The 21,365-nt window shown below is 40.5% G+C and overlaps 1 protein-coding gene and 1 long non-coding RNA gene across 4 annotated transcripts in view; one reads left to right on the top strand and one right to left on the bottom strand.

Annotated features, from left to right (window-relative positions):
• Positions 1-20,615, bottom strand: part of RWDD1 (RWD domain containing 1) — a 29,153-nt gene extending 8,538 nt beyond the window's left edge. The window contains exons 1-5 of one of the 3 annotated variants that reach the window (XM_008994945.4): positions 20,446-20,615; positions 19,099-19,226; positions 17,916-18,029; positions 11,365-11,430; positions 6,632-6,762 (exon numbers count right to left, since the gene is read on the bottom strand). Coding sequence is in view for 1 of the 3 variants with exons in the window: in XM_002746891.4 (XP_002746937.2) it covers positions 6,632-6,762; positions 11,365-11,430; positions 20,446-20,518 (270 nt within the window). In the remaining 2 variants the exon portion in view is untranslated. The remainder of the gene's footprint in view (positions 1-6,631; positions 6,763-11,364; positions 11,431-17,915; positions 18,030-19,098; positions 19,227-20,445) is intronic. The other 2 variants (XM_078370761.1, XM_002746891.4) reach the window with 2 other exon arrangements.
• Positions 2,919-6,074, top strand: LOC144582351 (uncharacterized). Its single transcript, XR_013534902.1, has 2 exons — positions 2,919-3,064; positions 5,554-6,074. It is a non-coding gene; the product is annotated as an uncharacterized LOC144582351 (long non-coding RNA).
• Positions 20,616-21,365: the final 750 nt, after the last annotated feature.

Genomic DNA, 21,365 nt, shown 5'->3' with positions numbered 1-21,365 from the left:
GAAAGAGACAGACAGAGAACTAATCAATTTACAAACTGAAGCACCATAAAACTGATCTAATCCATCTCTTGCTTAAAACCCCTTCATAGTTGCGCAAATCAATCAGGACCAAATCCACATTTTGTGAACAGTTTAGAAGACCCTTGAAATAAGAAAGTAGCCTCTTTAGTTCCACCACTTATCACCACCAACTTCAAATCCTAAATTCAATGAATTTTGTGTGACTAGAAGTTCTAGAAGAAATAATCAATCAATTGCTTTTTCTCACCTCAATATCCTTTAACAAGTTTGTTCCTCTACCCTGAAATTTTTCTACTCTATTTCCTGGCCAACTCTTCCTACAGTTCTCAGTTCCTCTTGGAAGCTTCTCCAGAACTTTGTTTATGTCAACCCATACAATCTTATATTTCGTAAGTTTCTGTCATAGCATTTTTCCTACAGAATGATTTCCAATTTGCTAATCCACACTGCTCACCAGAGAATAAAATCTATGAGACCAAGGATGGTGTCTTCCTTGTTCACTCAACCTAATGGTTGACACATTTCAATAACAAAACTTTCATATCCAATAAAAGTAGAATATCTTTTAGAAAAGTTAAGAATTCCAATAGAAAAGCAAAAAAAATTAATCATTCACATGGAAATTGCACAACTTGGAAGTCATACTAGTTCCACATCACTAGTATTTTTTAAATGCAAAGTATAATATTACATGCTATTTTCACCTTGTCATCATAACAGATACCACAATATCTGTTATGTGAGATCATAAATTGGCACAACCATTTTGAAGGCCAACTTGGCAGTATGTATGAAATTCTTAAGTATGCATTCCCTTTAATCCAGTAATCCTACTTCTAGTATACTCATCAGTAATTCATTATTTTCATTTATTCAACAAATATTTGACTGTCTATTATGTGTCAGGCACTAAAAGTACAATGGAGAACCTGCTCTAAGGATTTACACATAGTGATATATAAGAATGCTGAAATAATTATATATTAATTCTTAATTATATGTTAATTATATATCAGGCAAAAATGAGACAACCGTAAGTTGTCTTAAAAAAGATATAATTACATATTCAATGAAATTCTAAACGATTACCAAACATAATGACTCATATATATTTAACTGAAATGAAAAGATGTTCACATGTATTATGTGAAAAGGAGGATATTATAAAACATTATGCATAAAATGATCTAACTTGGCTGGGAGAGGGGGACTATAAAGATAAGCCTAAGAAAAAAGTCTGACACTAGATCACACCAAAATGTTAACAGACAATTATAAATGGTTGGTACAATTAAACATAATCTTTATTTTCTTCTTCTCTGTGATTTTTTTGTATCTTCTGAGTTTCTGTAATATGAATTTATTATTTTGATATCATAAAGTTACAACAATTATTTTTTGGAAAACAAAGGACAAATATTCCCTGAACACACTGGAGGCTCATGCAGGTGTCAAAAAAATCAAAACAGCCTTTTTGAAAGGAGATGTTTGAGTACAAATAAACTGAACACATGGGCAAATTCACTTAGACTGAATAATTTACATTAAGGTGTGACTGACTGATTATAGCACAACCATCCTTGGTTTTCTGCAATGTTTTAAAAGATGTTCGAAGAGCTGGGCAAAGTGGTTCATGCCTATAATCCCAGCACTTGGGGAGGCTGAGGCAGAAGAATCACTTGAGCCCAGGAGTTCAAGGCTGCATGAGCCATGATCATGTCACTGCCCTCCAGCCTGGGTGACAGAGCAACACCCTCTCTCAAAAAAAAATAAAAAATGTTAGAATTAGCATAATTTCATGCTAGGTAAAAAGGTGAATAGGGCCCAGGATTAGCAAAAATCCCTATCTGATATATCTTCTTTCACTCCTCATCATACAACAGCTCCAGTTATTTTATTTTATTTTTTTTTGAGACGGAGTTTCACTATTGTTACCCAGGCTGGAGTACAATGGCACGATCTCGGCTCACCACAACCTCCGCCTTCTGAGTTCAAGCAATTCTCCTGCCTCAGCCTCCCGAGTAGCTGGGACTACAGGCGCGCACCACCATGCCCAGCTAATTTTTGTATTTTTAGTAGAGATGGGGTTTCACCTTGTTGACTAGGATGGTCTCGATCTCTGACCTCGTGATCCACCCGCCTCGGCCTCCCAAAGTGCTGGGATTATAGGCGTGAGCCACCACGCCCAGCCAGCTCGAGATATTTTTATAACATCAACATTCCAGTGACCACTGGTCTTTAGATATGTAAGTCACATCTAAGGTGGAGATATGTTTTCTGTCAATTCTTCTTAGAGTAAACAAATAAAGGTAGGACTTCTGATGTTAAGATGGCGGAGTAAGAATTTTATGCCGCTCCCTACTCTCTACTCTGAAGAACCCCATGAAAACTCTCTACCCAAGCTTGAGTATATTTTAGATACCTGCCAAGCCCAGATTACAGGTAGCCTATCCCACAATAAAATTAATTCAGTAAAAACTTTTTTTAATACCCATTTTTTTTCCACACAAGCCTCCCCTCATAGGGGTTATAAGCCATTATTGTTGTTTGCAAGCTTTGGGAGTAGAGATTGTTTGGAAAACTCTGCCCCTACCGCAAAATCTCTCTCTCTTTCCCTCCCCCACAAAGAGGCTCCCTTATCTCTCACTTTACATACCGGCCCTAGCCCTCCCTCCGCCCAGCTTCCCGCCCAGCAGTTCAAACTGACCAACAGTTGCCCACCACCTCGGCTTTTGGCTTCCCCACCCCCAGCCCTTCAGCCCCCTATAAAACAACCCTGCTCCTCTGAGCGGCGCGGCCATTCTCCTCTTCCTCCCGGCTGGTCCGCCCGGAGGCTCTTTCCTCTCAATAAAGCCTGAACTTAAGGAATTTCCTCTAGCCTGCGGTCCGGTTTCTTTCCCAATGAGCCCAGTCTTCCCGCAGAGGGTAGGTCGGACAAATGGTGCCGGAAACCCGGGACGGGAGCTGAGGCCGTTGGCCCGGCCACGGCCCCCCTCCCCGACCTACCCAACACTGGCCCTGCCACCTCCACGTTCCGATTAAGGTAAGCCAAGTTTTTCTTGCTTTGCCTTCCCCCGCTTCCCGTCTCCTCTTCCTACGGCACGGTGCAGTTGCTCCCTCTCCGGTGTTCCGCACGGACTCCTTGCCTAGTCTCGGCCGAGCCAAGGTAGTCTTCCGTTCCGGCTCCAGGAGCCTTCCGAGGGACAGCCGCCAGACGGGGGACGCCCCTCTGACCGCTTCCCTTTCCGTACTTAATTGTACTCCGGGGAATTTGCAACGAACGGGGACGCCTTTTCGTTGCATCTGCCCATCCGCGCCGGAGAGTCTGTAGCTGCGCCTGCCATGGGAAATTCGGAGTCCAAAATACCTCTGAGCACCCCCCTCGGGTGCTTGCTGCGAAATTTTACCAAATTGGGATATTCCCAAACCCTCAGAAAGAAAAAGCTTATTTTCCTGTCCCACGTGGCTTGGCCCCAATACAAACTCAGTAACCAGTCACATTGGCCCCCGACTGGCACTTTTGATTTCAACACCCTCCGAGATCTCGACGATTTTTGTCGCCGCGCGGGCAAGGACAATGAAATTCCTTACGTCCAGGCTTTTTGGGACCTCCGTACCCACCCCAACCTATGTTCTTCCTGCTCCACCTACCAAATCCTCTTATCTCGAACCCCCCGTAAATCTTCCTCCACTACCTCTCCCCCTCCCTACTCCTCACCGGAGGATCTGCCTGAACATCTGTCCTCTCCTGCCAATCTCAGCAACCACTCGCCATCAACGGCACGCCCTTCCCCCACTCCCTCTGCACCTCCTACCTCAGAGGCCATGCCTCGCTCTCCCTCTACTCCCTCCGAGCCCCCTCCCTCAGAGGCCGCACTTCCTCTTGCCTCTCCGGTGGCGGCCCACACCCGCTCCCACCAGCCAACTATCCTGGCCCCACTCCGAGAAGTAGCAGGCGCAGAAGGTTTAATCAGGGTCCATGTTCCTTTCTCACTCCAAGACCTGTCCCAAATTGAGCAACGTTTAGGATCCTTCTCAGCCAACCTGTCCACCTATATTAAAGAATTCCAATACCTCACTCAAACATAAGAAGCCCTAGTCCGGTACACTCGACTAGATCCAGCTCCCAAAACGGGGCCACTGTATTAGCCTCCCACTTTATCTCCCAATCAGCACCCGACATAAGAAAGAAACTAAAGAAAGCAGAAGAGGGGCCAGAGACTCCCATCCAAGACCTGGTAAAAATGGCCTTTAAAGTATTCAATGCCAGGGAAGATGCGGCTGAGGCTGCCCGCCAAACTCGCATGAAGCAGAAGGCTGCCCTCCAGACCCAAGCCCTAGTGGCGGCTCTAAGGCCAGCAGGGAACCAGAAGCCCAAGGCCGAAACCCATGCCCCTCCAGGGGCATGTTTCAAATGTGGAAAGGAAGGACACTGGTCCCGAGCCTGTCCACAACCACGGCCACCAACTAAGCCTTGCCCTATCTGTCGGCTCCCGGGACACTGGAAGTCAGACTGCCCCAGCTTCCCCAGGGTGCCGGTTCCTCAAAACAGACACACTGGCGTTACGCAGCCGGCGGTCACCCTCAGTAGGGAGGAGCCTGCTTGCCAGGAGCCGACCTCCGAGGGAGCTCCGTTCCCCAGTCTACTAGGGCTGCTAGATGACTAGCGGGGCCCTGGCTTTCCGACTCCGGTTACCCTTGCCGAGCCTAGGGTCACAAGACATGGGGGCTACCTACTCCGCTCTTCCTTCTTATTCTGGCCATCTCACCCCTTCCCAGGTCTTGGTCATGGGAATCGATGGGACCCCAAGTATCCCCTACCAAACCCCACATTCCCTAGGCCGAAACGTCCCTAGCTGTAACAGAACTATACGGGTAACCACTAATGTAACAACCCCACGAGGAACGTTTTTCGGGTGTAACAAGACCTTAACAAAAACTCTCTACATTGGCCTTTCCTCATCTCTTTTATGCCTCCCGGTAACCCTAGTCCCTTGACTCACTATATATTCCCCAGCTGAATTCCAGATGCTGCAAACTCCCCATCGCTGCACCCGATGAGCTGCCTTCCTACCCATTGCCGTTGGAGTCTCCCTTGCTGGTTCAGCACTTGCAGCAGGATTAGGAGGAGGGGCACTAGTCCACTCTCACCTGGCCATAGCCCGACTGACCTCACAACTCCAAGCGGCTATTAATGACTCTACTGAGTCTTTAGCATCACTCCAATGACAGATCACCTCAGTTGCCCAAGTTGCCTTGCAGAACCGAAGAGCCCTGGACCTGCTCACTGCTGAACGAGGAGGGACCTGTATCTTCCTACAAGAAGAGTGCTGTTACTACATCAATGAATCCGGCCTAGTAGAAACCCGAATCGAGAGCCTCCAGAAACTCAAAACTAACCTGTAGAGTCAGAAGTTCTCGGCTGAAGCCACAGCGTGGTGGTCTTCCTCTATGTATACCCTCTTGTCACCATTGCTTGGGCCCCTAATAGCTGTTTGCCTAATCTTACTTATTGCTCCTTGCTTTCTACAGTTCCTATAGCGGCGCTTTCAAGAACTGACTCGAGTCACCATCCACCAGATGCTGCTCCAACCCTACCCTGAACGAGTGCAAGAAACAGACCTCTCCCCGAACATCCAGGCTCGTTAAGAAAAGAGACCTCTTCAGAACCCCCATCGACCCTTGTCAGCAGGAAGTAGCTAGAGAGACAACCGACGCCCCTGACCCCCTCTTTTTCTTTTCTTTAAGGAGTCGGGAATGTTTGGAAAACTCTGCCCCTACCGCAAAATCTCTCTCTCTTTCCCTCCCCCACAAAGAGGCTCCCTTATCTCTCACTTTACATACCGGCCCTAGCCCTCCCTCCGCCCAGCTTCCCGCCCAGCAGTTCAAACTGACCAACAGTTGCCCACCACCTCGGCTTTTGGCTTCCCCACCCCCAGCCCTTCAGCCCCCTATAAAACAACCCTGCTCCTCTGAGCGGCGCGGCCATTTTTCCTTTTCGTCCCGGCTGGCCCGCCCGGAGGCTCTTTCCTCTCAATAAAGCCTGAACTTAAGGAATTTCCTCTAGCCTGCGGTCCGGTTTCTTTCCCAATGAGCCCAGTCTTCCCGCAGAGGGTAGGTCGGACAGAGATGGTAGAAAGAAAATCAATCATCAGTCCTTTTCCCAGACTGCAGGCTACTAGTATGTAACAAGTCAGACGGAAAAAGAGTTTTAAGTTTTTTATAAAGTTGAAAATTGTAGCTACATATGGGACTAGACATTCTAAGAATCCAAAATACAAAATACTAAAAATACAAAAATTAGAATCCAATCAAAACACTGTTTACAATTTAAAGTACCTGTTGGACATTTTATCACTCATGAATGAGCAAAAAAGCCATGAGTTTACTGACTGAGTTTCAAGCAGGGGCAATGGAACAACTTCTATTACTCAAATTTTAAAGAGACAGTAGGAAACAAAAATAAAGATGCTCTGTCATTAAGTATCATGAATTCTGCTTGGTTAATGTACTATTTACACACCTAATAGCACTTTCAAACTTGAAATTAATATATAACATTTAAGGCCAATAAATGCTGCTATAAAACATAAAATTATTATTTCCTTACCTGTAACGCTAGTAATTTTAAAATGTCTGAGATATCATTATCTTCTAGATTTTCCTGAGAGAATATTTCATAAAGGGGAGCTTCATCTGGGTATTTTTCACTGTATGTAAACTTGAGGGTAGTCTGGACAGCTAAGACACAAGATAAGAGTTTGATGTGAATACCTTAAAAGTATAGAGGTAGATATCTTTGTTGAATCAGTAAAAAGTAGCACAATAGATTTTCCTACAAAGAAAACAGGTTATTAAGAGACCAGATTAATCACTAAACAACATATACCACAAAGAGATAAGTGAAACAAATCATGGAATACCAAAACTCACACTTACACATGAAGTACATTTACCACTTATTGGTATTTACCATACTGCATGTCTGAGAAAGGGGATGGATAAATGCCACTTTTTAAAAACCTTTCCTAAGATAAACCAAAGGCACTGAATACAATGCATTTTTAAAAAGCACTACCATAAGCTCATTTTTAGCCTCTACCAGAGCCAGTTCCTACCTGCAGAAGATCTGGCTATAGCCCTGGAATCTGTATTCAAATCCACACAATGCCAGCAGGGCTAATTAGTGGCTGAATGGCACCATTTTGACCCCAACAGTTTAAAAGGTTATATGGGAAACTTTTAACCTAATTCATTTATATATTCTCACTCATTCTTTTAGTCTGTGTCAATTTACGGATCTCAAACTTGTATACAAGTAAAACTCTTATGGGTATGTCAGTGCAAGGTGCCTCTCTGCAGCCCAGGCCATTCTCAATTCAACCAAGGAGTCTGCAACTAAGCAGTAGTGCTAAACATTTTCTGTTAAGACTTTTTATTACTTCCAATGATCTTTTTCCCAGAGTGCCATCTTTTGTGTAACTCACATTTTAAATTATTAAAATCTACTGATTTTGATACGAATTTATACTGCTCTTCATGGATAGGGAAAAAAGGCACCTTAAAATTTGCAGATTTGACATTTTGTTTTATTTTCATGTTAAGATATTAACAAGGAATTTTATGAATCAAATATTGCAAAAGATTAAGTAATAGAGGTCAGCAAGAAACAGTATACTTCTTTCCTTTCTTTTATTAGCACATTTTTAGTTTTATTGCTGGAACAAGACATTTTTATTTTTTTATTTTACTTTTATTTATTTTATTTTTAATTTTTATTTCATCTCTAGCTTTCTTGAGGTATACTTGACAAATAAAAATTGTATATATTTAAAGTGTACAATGTGACATTTTGATATACATATATATTGTGAAATAATTATCAGAACCAAGCTAATTAACATCACCTCACATCATTATGATTTGTGTGTGTGTGGGTAGGGGTGTGTGTGGTGAGAATCCTTAAGATCATCTCTTTTAAGAAATTTCAAGTATACCATACAGTATTATTTATAATTAATTATAGTCACTACATTGTACATTAAATCCTCAAATTTATTCATCTTGCATAACTGAATGTTTGTACACTCTGGCCAACATCTCACCATTCCTCCTTCCTCCCAGACTTTAAACAATCAATGCATTAAAGAAGAACTTAAAGGGAATTTTAAATGTATCTTGAGACAAAGGAAAATGAGGAACATGGCCAGGCGCTGCAGTTCACGCCTGTAATCTCAGTACTCTGGACGCCTGTAATCTCAGTACTTTGGACACTAAGGATCATTTGAAGTCATAAGTTCAAGACTAGCCTGGGCAACAAGAGTGAGACCCTGTTTCTACAAAAATTAAAAAATTGAGCTGGGCATGATGGCATATGCCCGCAGTCCTTGCTACTTGGGAGGCTGAGGTGTGAGAATTGCTTGAGCCTAGGTGCCGGAAGTTGCAGTGAGCTAAGATAGCACCATCGCACTCTAGCCTGGGCAACAGAGTAAGAACCTTTTCTCTAACAAATATTTTAAATTTTAAAAATGTTTTTAGAAAGAGAAAATGGAAACACATCATACCAAAACTTATGGGTTGAAGCAAAAGCTGTTCTAAGAGAAAAGTTAGTAGCAATAAATACCTACATTGAGTAAGAATAAAGATCTCAAAAAACAATTTAACATGCCCCTCAAGGAACTAGAAAGAGAAAATACAGAGCATAAAATCAGCACAAAGAAAATAATAAAGATCAGAACAGAAATATATGAAATAGATTAGAAAAACAATAGAAAATATCTAACAAAACCGTTAAGACTAGAAAAAAGGGAGAGGACTAAAATAAATAAAATCATACATGAAAGAAGATATTTTATAATTGATATCAGGGATGAAGAGATATCGGTTATAGGATAAAAAGTTTCAGACAGGATGAATAAATTCAAATCTTCTGTAGTCCATGGTTACTACAGCTAAAAGTAATGTATTGTATACTTAAAAATTGCCAAGAGATTAGATATTAAATGTTCTCACCAAAAAATTAAAAAGTAAATTTTAAAAAATAAATTTTACCATTTGGCAAACTAGTTTTTTCCTCTTTTCTATCAATAGAGTTTTATACTTGATTAGTTTCATGTGCATTATATCCTGAGAATATTCTTTAACATTTAGTGTAAAGAGTTGCAAATTGATTTTCACCATGCAGGTATATTAAACTGCATTTAACCATTTAAAAAACTGAGGTTTCTTTAAAAATAACATTTACTGATTCTACTATAAATAAAAGACATTCAGTAGTAAAAATTTAGAAATAAAATAAGAGATAAATTGAATCACAAATAATCCCACTACAAGGAATGGATCACTATTTCCATTTTGGTATATTTTAAGTATCTTTAAAATATTTCAAGCTAGGCACGGTAGCTCACATCTGTAATCCCAGCTCTTTGGCTGAGGTGGGCAGATCATGAGGTCAGGAGATTGAGACCATCCTGGCTAACACAGTGAAACCCCGTCTCTACTAAAAATATTAAAAAATTAGCCAGGCATGATGGCTGTCACCTATAGTTCTAGCTACTTGGGAAGGTGAGGCAGGAGAATCGCTTGAACCTGGGAGGCAGAGGCTGCTGTGAGCTGAGAATGTGCCATCGCACTCCAGTCTGGGCAACAGGGCAAGACTCCGTTTAAAAAAAAAAAATTCAAAAAACTACATTATTTTTATCTGCATATATTTACATTTTCACATATAAGTATAAAATCTCAGAAATAACATGAGAATCCTTTGAAGTCTTTAAATATTCAATACAAGCATATTTCCACTTTAAAAGTATGTCACTATTTACTACTTAAGATAAACAATGATATTATAAACATCCTTGTATGTATTATTTTGTATCACAATACTGTACTTAGGACACCCCACAAATAGAGATGTCACTGTATCAAAGAATATGAACATTTTTAAAGTCTCCTGCTTCATGATTCCAGTTCTCCTGAACATGTGTATTGATTCATATTCCAAACAGCATAATGCTATCTCCCAATCCTAATAATTTGCTGTATATATTAACTTGCATTTTTAATTACCCGTGAGATTGTTCTTTTAATGTGACCTTTAGAAATTGCTCACTTTTCTACTAGTTCATTAAAAAGGAGTTTTGGGAGAAAAAAAGTGCAATGCAGGATTTTGTTATAAAGCAGCCGTTTTGAAAATATGGAGGATAATGCACGGAATACAGCTATTTTATAGAGCTATTACTAGCTCCTATTAAAGCTATTATTCAGAATATGGGAGCTCTCACATGAAATGTTCATATTTTATTTTTCATTTCAATATAATCTTAAAGAGAATTATATTTGGATTATTTATCAAAGAGCATCACTACACCATTTTGGAACCCATAATGGCATTATATGAATCCCAAATCATGCCACTGGCTTATTTACAAGGTAAAATTTTTAATGGTTTGAAGAACAGTCAGTATAGTATTTATTTCACGCTTTAAAGCATTGTAGAAAATTTTTTAGGAATCAATCTGCAAAAGCATATTGATTATCAATTTGGTAGTAAATAAATGTATTCAATATCCTTTTAATTCAGATTTCAATAATGTGTGAATACAAACTTCATTTTCAAGTATACTACACAGATTTGGAGTTATCAAATAATACCATAAAAGTTGGCTACAACGACTGCTCCTGGCAAAATTGTGGTTTACTAGCTTCAAAGGGGAAAAAAATGTGTGAGGTTGTTAGTTCCAATTTATATAACCTTTTCATCAAATTACCATGTCAACTAATGTGACTAAAAATAGAAATAAACTTCAGATGACACTCCTCCAAACATCTCCAAATTTAATTTATTTAATTTTATTTATCTGGTTTTATAGCTACATTATTTCAAAAGAAAGAGACAGAAACATGCAGAGAGGTGTATATCCAGCCCCATTTATAACAGCAAATTGCCAGTAAACAATCTAAATGTTCAAAGAGAAAAACAGCCATGAAAAAAGAACAGTCACTCAAAGGAACCACACAACCACTGAAGTATGTTTGCATGCAAAGTATTGCTTTGAACAAAACAAAAATCTCCCACCTTTTCTCCATCTGCTGTATTATTAATATTACTATTTCACTTTTAAAAACTAAGCTTATTGTGCCAGACTATATTTCATTAATTTCCTTTCTATTTCCCTAGGAGTCATGTTCACACAGTAAGTTCTGACTAGAAACATACAACATTCATAGTGGATTCGTAATAGCCCTTAGGACCTCCATACTGGCAATATCAAGCATAATGGCTACAGAATAAGAGAAATTCCTGAGAAGCTTAGAAAAACCACAAGTATTTTTTATGAGACTTACTTTCATCATTTTCTCCAGCCTCAGATGTCACAGTAATGGTGAAGCTGGGTGGACTTTCTGATAATACTGAAAGAAAATACAGATAGAAGTTACTGAAATGTTTTCTAAGGCAGATGCTTTTTCCTTATTAGCAAATTATCAGCACCCAGCCCTGGAAACTGGTCCCTAGGCTATATTTCCATTTCCACAAATACAGACTGGGCAGAACATTGAAATGATAAAATTACCATCAACTTTCTATTTAAATGGAGGGTTGTCTTTAATCTGAAAAGAAATACCTATGGTAGGTAATACTTTTGGAGTTTTACCAAGTCAACTGAAATAATTAAGTAGTTTACCTTTTATTTCAAAATCTCCACCTATACATGGAAAATTACATTCTTAAAAAATCCCAGCATAATGGCAAAGAGTTTCATATTTCCCACCTGAAACTACCCATTGATATTCATGTTTCACTGATTTTTATACTTATATATTGTGAGATATAACTCAGAATCTCCATGACAAACAGTAATAGTGATTTGTTAAAGTTTGTGTCTTCTTGCTGTGCTTCTCTACCACATCATCTCAAACCAAACTATTCTTTCACAAATGCTTACTAAGCTTCTACCGTCTTTCACATAATTTAAAATGAATTAGCTATGAATCTAAACACACTGGGCAAGACACATAAATCAACATTTATATAAATAACAAAGCTTTGTATGTCATTTTATAGCCTATTGTCTGTCTAATGCTAATTTCTGTTTATTATCTATTTCCCACAAGAACACTGTAACAACTCTATGAGAGCTCCTAGATCAGTATCTGGCAGTATCTAGAAAATTAATATTGCCCCAATAAAAGAAGAACTAAATGAATATAATGAAAGGAGGAAAAGCAGTAACAAAGAAAACTTGTATTCAGAACCATTTGGAAAGAAAACAAAGAACTTCAAGCCACCAGGGATGGCTGCTAAGCCTATGAGAAAAGCCCAAGCCTCACTCCCTGTCCAGGAAGCACTGGTACCTGTCCAGGTTGGCAGCAGCTATGTAGACTTTTTCAGAAATAAAAGAGCAATGGATCACTGAAGAAGTAATCATGGAAACGATTCAACTTTTCCTACCTGGGAACTTTCTAAAGCCATCATAAATATATATTATCAACAGTATTTTCTGGCTGGGCATAGTGGCTTATGCCTGTAATCCCAGCACTTTGGGAGGCCGAGGCAGGTGGATCATTTGGAGCCAGGAGCCTGGCCAACATGGTGATAACCCACCTCTACTAAAAACATAAAAATTAGCCAGAAATGGTGGTGTATGCCTGTAATCCCAGCTACTCCAGAGGCTGAGGCACAAGAATTGCTTGAACCTGGGAGGCAGAAGTTGCAGTGAGCTGAGATTGCATCATTGCACTCCAGCCTGTGTGACACAGCAAGACTCTGTCTCAAAAAAGGAAAAAAAAAAAACCACACAAATATTTTCAAGACAGATGTCTTCTTTTTAATTGAATTTACGGTACTTTAAGAAATGATGAACACCTATGATTACCAGAAAAGTGTTAGATAAAACACTCAGTAGAGTCATATTTTAACAGGTCTTGGGTAGTCCAGTTCATGCTGAAAAAAGTTTCAGCTCACTGAAAGGCTATTATAATAGAGCCATAATATGGTTGGCCTTGTCTACATTTTAACAAATATATGTAAAATATAGTTGATGTATTTCATTCTTATTTCCTTTCATGATCAACTTTAACATTTACAAGTCATGAAATGTAAACACTGCAACCATAGAAAGAAGGGATCAGCTCAATGACATTCCAATGTATTACCACTTTCTGTTTTTTTGACAAAATCTCACTCTGTCACCAAGCTGGAGTGCAGTGGCATGATCTTGGCTCACTGCAACCTCTGCCTCCTGGGTTCAAGCGATTCTCCTGCCTCAGCCTCTGGAGTAGCTGGGACTACAGGTGCATGCCACCACACCCAGCTAATTTTTGTATTTTAGTAGAGATGGGGTTTTACCACATTGGCCAGGGTGGTCTTGATCTCTTGACCTCATGATCTGCCTGCCTCAGTCTCCCAAAGTGCTGGGATTACAGGCATGAGCCACCACGCCCAGGCTCTTATTACCACTTTCTAGGACTCCATTAGGCTATTGGGGTAACCAATATCCAGTTACAACAGGTAACATTTATTGAGCATCACTTCGTGCTTGTGCTATGCTATGCATTTACACAAAAATCCTGTACTTCTGGCACAAGACCATGATTTATACTATTACTATATTCACTAAATTTTCAACGCCATCCAGTATGAGACATACTTTATGTACCACTAAGAAAGAAAAATAAGCTGCCAACTAAACCTACATGTAACTGATTATAAGACAAGTTCATATTTCAGAGATGTTAAATGTAAAATGTCTCAGAAATAATTAAATATTCTATCACCCCAATTTTCCAGATGTGGAAACTGAGATACAGAATTTTTCAATAACCTATCCAAGGGTAAAATGTCTCAGAAATAATTAAATATTCTATCACCCCAATTTTACAGATGTGAAAACTGAGATATAGAATTTTTCAATAACTTGTCCAAGGTTATCAGCTAGTAACTGAACAAACAGAGTAAACAATATACAGTATCGTTTAAAAAGAAAAACGTATTTCCAGCTGAGAAATTCCAAGGAAGTCATTTGAGCTAGGCTATGAATCATGGGTGGCATATTGGCAAGTAGAGATGGAGAAAGAAAATGTATTTAAGGGCGCCATGGAAGCAAGAGTATAATGGTACAAAAGCTAAAGATATATATAGGGAATAAGAAATTATTCCGTTTGCTGAACCTATATGTGAGCGAAGAAAACTAGGTGAAAATACAGTTGAAAGTTTAGTTGTGCACAATCTTTTTGTTAGCAATTATATGATCAGATTTGTTCTCAAAACATAGGAAGACAAATCTAACAACAATGTATAAAATGAAAGGAGGGAAACGACTATAGGCAGTATGAAACTAAGTCACTATTGCAATAATCCAGGCAAAGGTAATGAGGTCCTGAACTAGGACGGCAGCAATGGGAATAGCAGAAAACAGTGGTGGTGATATTTTGAGTTGGCAGTCTGCAGGCTGAGAATGTAATGCCACTAACAAAATGGAGTAATAACAAAAAAAATCAGACATGATATATTTTAAGGACACTTTAAGACTTTCAGTTAGAAGTGTTGAACATGCAATCAGAAATGGGTGAATGGTGCTAAAGAGAGCTGGGCTTTAATTCAATTTGGGATCACCTACACAGAGGTGATAGCTAAAGCCATTAGACTAAATGAGATCATCAGAAATGTAATACAGAGAAATAAAAGCCAACATAAGCTTTGTAAAGAATTCTCAATTTGGAGAACAAAGTAAGAGGAAGTAATAAAAAACTCAAGCAATAACAGTGTTATGAAAATCAAGGGAAATGAGTTTCAAGAACAGGTGAAGAATAATTCTCCTCATTCTACCCCATCCTGCCCACTGTCTCTTACCACAGTTTCCTAGCAAGCAGATTTTATCACATCGTTACATGCTTACAGCAGCAGTTCCCTATCTATATACAGTGTGTTGGAATGAGTTGTGAGAAAGGGGTAGAATCACAGCCAACATACTAAAAAACATGTGTAACTCGAAGTCTATTTTATTTGTGAAGCCACCCCATCTATTAGAATCTGAGTCTGATGTGGCAATGTCTACAATATGCATTGTATGGTCCGTGTGGGAATAAAATGGGCAATGAACTACTGCGCCGTCAGATCACATCTAAATCCCTGACAAGGCCTTCTGTAATGTGGCCCCAGCTTATTGGTTAAGTCTCATTTTCCATGACTCTCACTTCTCACTCTATGTTTTAGCAATACCCAAACCACTTGTCCTCTGAACATACTCTGATCCCTCACATATACTGCTTCTGTATATGTGGGTCCCAGGCTGGAATACCCTTTCCCTAGCCTCATCTACTTGTTGTCATTACTCCTAAACTCTCCGAAACAACTCAGACCATCTGCTCTCCCTAAATTTATCTGATGTCTGTTTCCCCAAGCTGAGCTCCTAAAAAATCACATATAATAACTATTTGGTAAATGAGGAAACCAAAAGATATGGGAATGTTAGCAAGAATATCAGTGATATGACAGACCTGGGGAGCCAAATAGAACAGGGAGGCAAGATGGACCAGAAAGAAACTGATGAACTATCAATCCATGAGAAATCATGAGACGCATGTTCAGTAAACGCATGGTAACAAAAGTACTATAGGGCTACAAAGGTTATGGAAAGGAATAATTTTCAGTGGCCAAAATGTTAGCGATGGCATTTTCAAGGTGTGGCTATGCCCATGTGCAGCTAAAAGAAAGTGGAAATCAAAATCATTAAAGAGATAAGAAATTATAAAGCCAAATAAGTGGAAAAATTAACAACTAAGATGGTATTTCTAGTAAAGAGTATAAAGTATTTTCACTTACATTATTTCCAATTAAACAGATACAGAGACTAAGGCTTGGAGAGGCTAAGTGATTTGTCCAAGGACACTATATAAAGTTGCCACTACAGAGAAAAACAATGTGAAGCAAGTAAAACAAAGAAAAAAAGATACAGGGAAGTACTGCTAAAAGTCCCCCAATATCTACTCTCTCCTTATTTAAGTCATGCCATTTTTAACTGAGCATAATGGCTACCCAGAATAAAGACATTTCCTGGTTTCATTTCCAGCTAGCCCTTACAAAATGACTGAGTTCTCACTAAAAAAGATGGAAGTAGATGTGACCTTTGACAGTTTCCAAGAAATTTCCTTAAGAAACTGCCATTTTTTACTTCTCTGTTGCTCTTCATTCCTTTATTTATCATACTTCCTGGAGAGGGAATGTTACCATCTTGGCTATAAGTGTGAGACAACATCTTAGGGATGACAGAGAGCTTTGTTAGAAGATGGGTCCCTGAGAAATTCTTGAAATAGAGCTGCCACACTCTGTTTTACGTGTAAGGGCAAAATAAGTTTTTACCTTTTAATAAACCAGTATTATTGGGGATTTTCTGTCACAGCTGAACCTAATCCTATTAAAATAAATATTTTTTAAAAACAGAAAAAGGAATAATATTTCAAAGTTGGACAGTAACTAAAATATGGGAAAGTTACTTAATTAGATTTGCAAAAATAGATAATTCCTGAGTTCTGATAAAGGACTAATCCATTTCCATGCATTACTGTGAGTTAGGCTAAGTAGAAGAAAGATTAATCTTCACTAAGGATGCCAGACTTCCACCCCTATAAGTAAATCAAAATACTTTTGAGGGCCAGGTATGGTGACTCACGCTTGTAATCCTAGCACTCTGGGAGGCCAAAACCAGTGGATCTCTTGAGACCAGGAGTTCAAGACCAGCCTTGGCAACACAGCGAGACTCTAGGCTCTACTAAAAATACAAAAATTAGCCAAGCATGGTGGCACACACCTGTAATCCCAACTCCTTGGGAGACTGAGGCAGGAGAATTGCTTGAACCTGGAGGTGGTGGTTGTAGTGACCCAAGATCATGCTACTGCACTCTGGCCTGGGCGACAGAGGGAGACTCTCTCTCAAAAAAAAAAAAAAAAAAACTTTTGAGAAAAAGAGTAAAGCTGGGCCAGGTACAGTGGCTCACGCCTATAATCCCAGCACTCTGAGGAGGTAGAGCCAGGAGATTTGCTTGAGGCCAAGAGTTCAAGACTAGCCTGAGCAATGGAGCAAGACCTCTGCTCTGCTATTACTAAAAAAAGAAAAAATTAGCCAGGCACAGTACTGCAAGCCTGTAATTCCAGCTACTCTGGAGGCCGAGGTGGGAGGATCACTTGAGTCCAGAAGTTCATGGCTCCAGTGAACTGACTGGGGCACAGCACTCCAGCCTGGGTGACAGAGTGAGACCTTGTCTTAAAAAAGGAAAGAAAGAAAGTAGGAGGGTGAGGAAGGAAGGGAGGGAAGGAGGGAGAGAAGGGAGAGAGGGAGGGAGGGAGTAAAAGAGGGAAGGAAGGAGGGAAAAGAGAAAGAGAGAGAAGAAAGAAAGAGAAGGAAAGAAAAGAAAAAGAAAGAAAGAAATGTTGGCTATAGAGGAAGGGCAGGAGAGACATTAGGGGACAGATGGTGGTGAAACTGATAGAATTAAAGATTTGTCAAAAACAGGGATAATAGAGTTAGCAGCTAAAAGGTACATTATGAGATACATAAATTACCTTTAGTTTCCACAAAAAACCAGAGACCCCGTATTAAAATAAATACCTCTGGTTGCTAGGGAGCATCTGACCTTTCAAAAACTATGTCTTAGAACAAATTGCTTTTACAAGATGACTTCTTACGTATCTCAAGACACAATTTTAACTGTCAAGTGTGAATGGCTGCTACTTAGAGGTACTGACAAAGAAATACAGGATTATGTACTCCTCTTTGTAAGGCAAACAGAATTAAGGAAACTTGGCTTTTGGTTAACCTGATGCCAACAAATTTGTTCCAATAAAATTCCCCACAGCCAGAGATTTCAATACATAAATTGAAATAACCAAATTCTACTACCTTAGCAGGACCTTGTCAAGTGAAGCACTACTGAAGGAGAATGTGGTATCAGGAGAGTCCATTTATATTTTGGAAGACTAGTTGTTAGGAGGGTTGGATCAATGTGCAATCAAGCTACAGAATAGGCAAAAAGAAGAAATTGTATTATGATTTGTTATAATTCACAACAAATGCAACACTGGACCAAAAGTTTTTTGCAAATACTCAAGCAATTAATTCTGAGGTTAGGCTAAATCTATGCGCCTAGGTCTATGGGCTAGACTGTGCCTCTTCAGCATCTACATGGGGTCACATGTACTTAACAAATGCTTCTTTGTCAAGCACTCACCCATCCATTAAAAAAAGTATATCTACTTCCTTCATTAGTAGCATTGAGCATTTACCAAATTCAATAATTAAATATGATTCAAAATGAAGTTATTAACTCCCATTTAGTGTTCCTTGACCAACTGACACAAGCAAGATCTCCTTCTTAAACCTGGCATGAGAATACAAAGGTATGGAATCATAAATACAAAAGAAGGCTATAAAACAGCAAATCTTGCAAATCCCCAAGATTTTAAAAGATCAAACATGAAAACATTTTATCGCAAAGTCCTCTGTCTTTTCCCCAAGAAGTTTCATAAAGAACATGATCACTAGTAAGGCAAAGTTCCCTAAGAACTATAAATAAAGACATCTTGTTTTAATTTATTTATTGCAAAGCTTGTAGAAATGTTTACAGGAGTTAGAGACAGATGGCTCAACTGATAGTGCAGAATACCTGAATGCATCAAAAGATTCATAAACTGTCTTTTATTACCATGGCTCAGAATCCTCAAGCACTTGGGCATCTGATAAGAATTTCACATAGCGAACTATACCAGAGCTGTCAGAGCCTAGTACAATTTGAAATGCCCACAAGATTATTTCAGGGTTAAAAAAAAAAAAAGATATCAGTTTTATAAATGCTTATATGCATAGGATTTAGTGAGGGATAGCTTATGCACAAAGAAAGGAAAAGAATAGCACATCCTGTGCTTTCTTGACACTGTCAACAGTTTTCACACCTATTATATTTCTAAAGTACTAGAAATGACCAAACATGATTAAGAATATATCCAACAACTGACCCTATATTCTATTTTAGACATAGACATATAAGCAAGGATAGAGAAGGGAGCCAGACTCCATACACACTCACCCAGTTAATGACACTCTCAAACCCCTCTTCACTCATCCCCTTAACATCCTCACAGCACAGATGTACTGCTGGTGAGAGAGAACATGAACAGGACTGGAGCTATACAGGGGTAGGTGAGAGACATCTGCCTGTTGGCAAAGCAGAATAAAATTTGCTACCATTGCAAGTAGTGGTCAAAAGGTGGAGCCAAGAAAACTAAGCTAAACAATGAAAGGCAGAGGGGTTGGAGTTTATGAGTTAAGGTATCACACCTTACACTATAAATTCTGACTATCAATGATAGACAACACTCAAAGGAAAGGATGGGGAATGTAAATGCACACACCTAAGTTCTACTCACTCACATTAGCTTTATTTGACCGCTTCTCAAATCTGATGAGCCATACTGATATAGTTATGTAGCATGTTTATAATCATCCGAAGCATGGCTTGCTTAATAGAGAATTCTCTTGCTTTAAATTATACCTAATGAACTTCTCATTATAATATTTTACATTAGCCCAACCTACCAAGTAATCTTCTGCTCCCCCCAATCTCAGCTGGAGCTGAATCCCAAGTCCCATTTGTCTGGAAGGTGAAAGAACAGGCAAGCATTCCGGACGTAACTCTTAGTACCAGCCCTGCCGCTAACTCACTGGCAGACCGTCCAGAGCAAGCCACTTAGCTTTCCTGAGCCCCTTCGACCTTGGCTTGCAGCAGGAGCCCCATGCTAGGTGATGTCCCTTCCAATCTAACAACCTATGAATTTACAGCGGAACGGAAATTTGGGCCACAGTATCCATTAGGCATTCTGCTGCATGCCAGATTTTTTTTAGTCTTTTATTATTTGTTTATTTATTTTTACATAAGAAAAGAAACCCGACAGACTTCAGGGACTACTCTATTCTCAGAACCGATCTGAGTAACTTAGAACAGCATTCAGAACCCCATAAACTAAAACATCGTACGAAAACAGTTTCTAGCTCAGTAAAGGTGAAAATGGTAAAACTAACATCCTTGCGGCACTGCAAGAAAGAATCTCAGTTGGAATATCTTTTCTCTTAATGTATTGTTAAGTCTCGGGTTGCGGTAGGTTACACAGAAACCAAAGTAATCCTGACTCAATTTCCAGGCCTGACACCCTCCAGCATCACTCTGACTTTTAGATTTCCGGGAACAAGCAGAGAAGGGAGAAAAAGTCACTGGGTTACTGGTAAGTGACTGAAGAACTTCAGAAGAGTCGGCAAGGTGGCCGCGCGGCCTCGCGGTCCCCTTTTCCACCCCGGCCCAGGAGGCCCAGAGCTGGGCGGCTCCTGCCCGTCCCACTCCTCCTCTGGGCGGCTGCGGGCTTGCGGCTGCGGAAGTCACCTGTGAAGGAGTCAGGGTAGATGGACTCCAGAGCCTCCAGCTCGTTGCGCTGCTCCTCGCCGTAATCTGTCATCGTGGCCCTTGCTCCTGCCCATGGATCGCCCAGACACCTAGGCGGCGCGCAGCTGCCGAGACAGCTGCCGCTCTGGGAGAGCTGGCCCCAGCCAGGCGGGCGCAGGCGCAGAGTCCTGGCTGGAAGGCCCAGGGCCCAAAGCCAGGCCCGGCCTGCTTAGCAACAGCTCCGCGCCGGCCTCTGCCTGCTCCCTACTTCCGCGTTCGACTCATTCTGCCTGGCCAGATGGGCACTGATTTAATGCCTGTCCCATACTCGCTCGGGATTTGCTGGGACGGTGTGTGCCGTCTGGCATTCGCCAAGGACACCTACAGGGGTCTCCTGGGCTTTGCAGGGCTTGAGCCTGAGAATCCTCTCAGCGCTTCATCCTCGCTCGATGAGTCTGGGCTGAAAGGCCGGCCTCGCGCGCCAGGGAGGGATAGTGTTGCTAGTGGCAGGTCCTGGCCTAGGATCGTTCGGTGCCTTCACCTTTTCCAGTTTCCGGTTTGACCCTGTGGCCTAGGTGCTGCGGGCTTGCAAAGTAGTGTGGACTAGTGGTGGGGTTCACATTTCTGCGCTTCTCGAACTACTGCTCCAATGGGAGCTGGATGAGGGGCTGGGACCAGTGTCGATTCCAGTGGGCTGGGGAGCAGAAGCTCTGCACTGCCTGAAAGGGTTCGGAACGGTCGGCTCAGCTGCTTAATAAGTCGGGGTGAATCGGGGGAGAAATAGACTGGCAGTCCGGAGGTCTGGCTTCTGGGTTCAGATCTTTAGTTTAACTTCTGAATTTGTGAAATGAACGCGGTGGGATGTATTGCAGATCTCAAGATGTCTGTGATTGTGTATCTGTGAATTGATGAAAGGAATG

This window comes from Callithrix jacchus, chromosome 4, assembly GCF_049354715.1.
Source record: "Callithrix jacchus isolate 240 chromosome 4, calJac240_pri, whole genome shotgun sequence".
In the NCBI taxonomy this organism is placed as follows: Eukaryota; Metazoa; Chordata; class Mammalia; order Primates; family Cebidae; genus Callithrix; species Callithrix jacchus.
The sequence above is the reverse complement of the archived record's forward strand: the minus strand, read 5'-3'. Positions and strand labels throughout refer to the sequence as shown.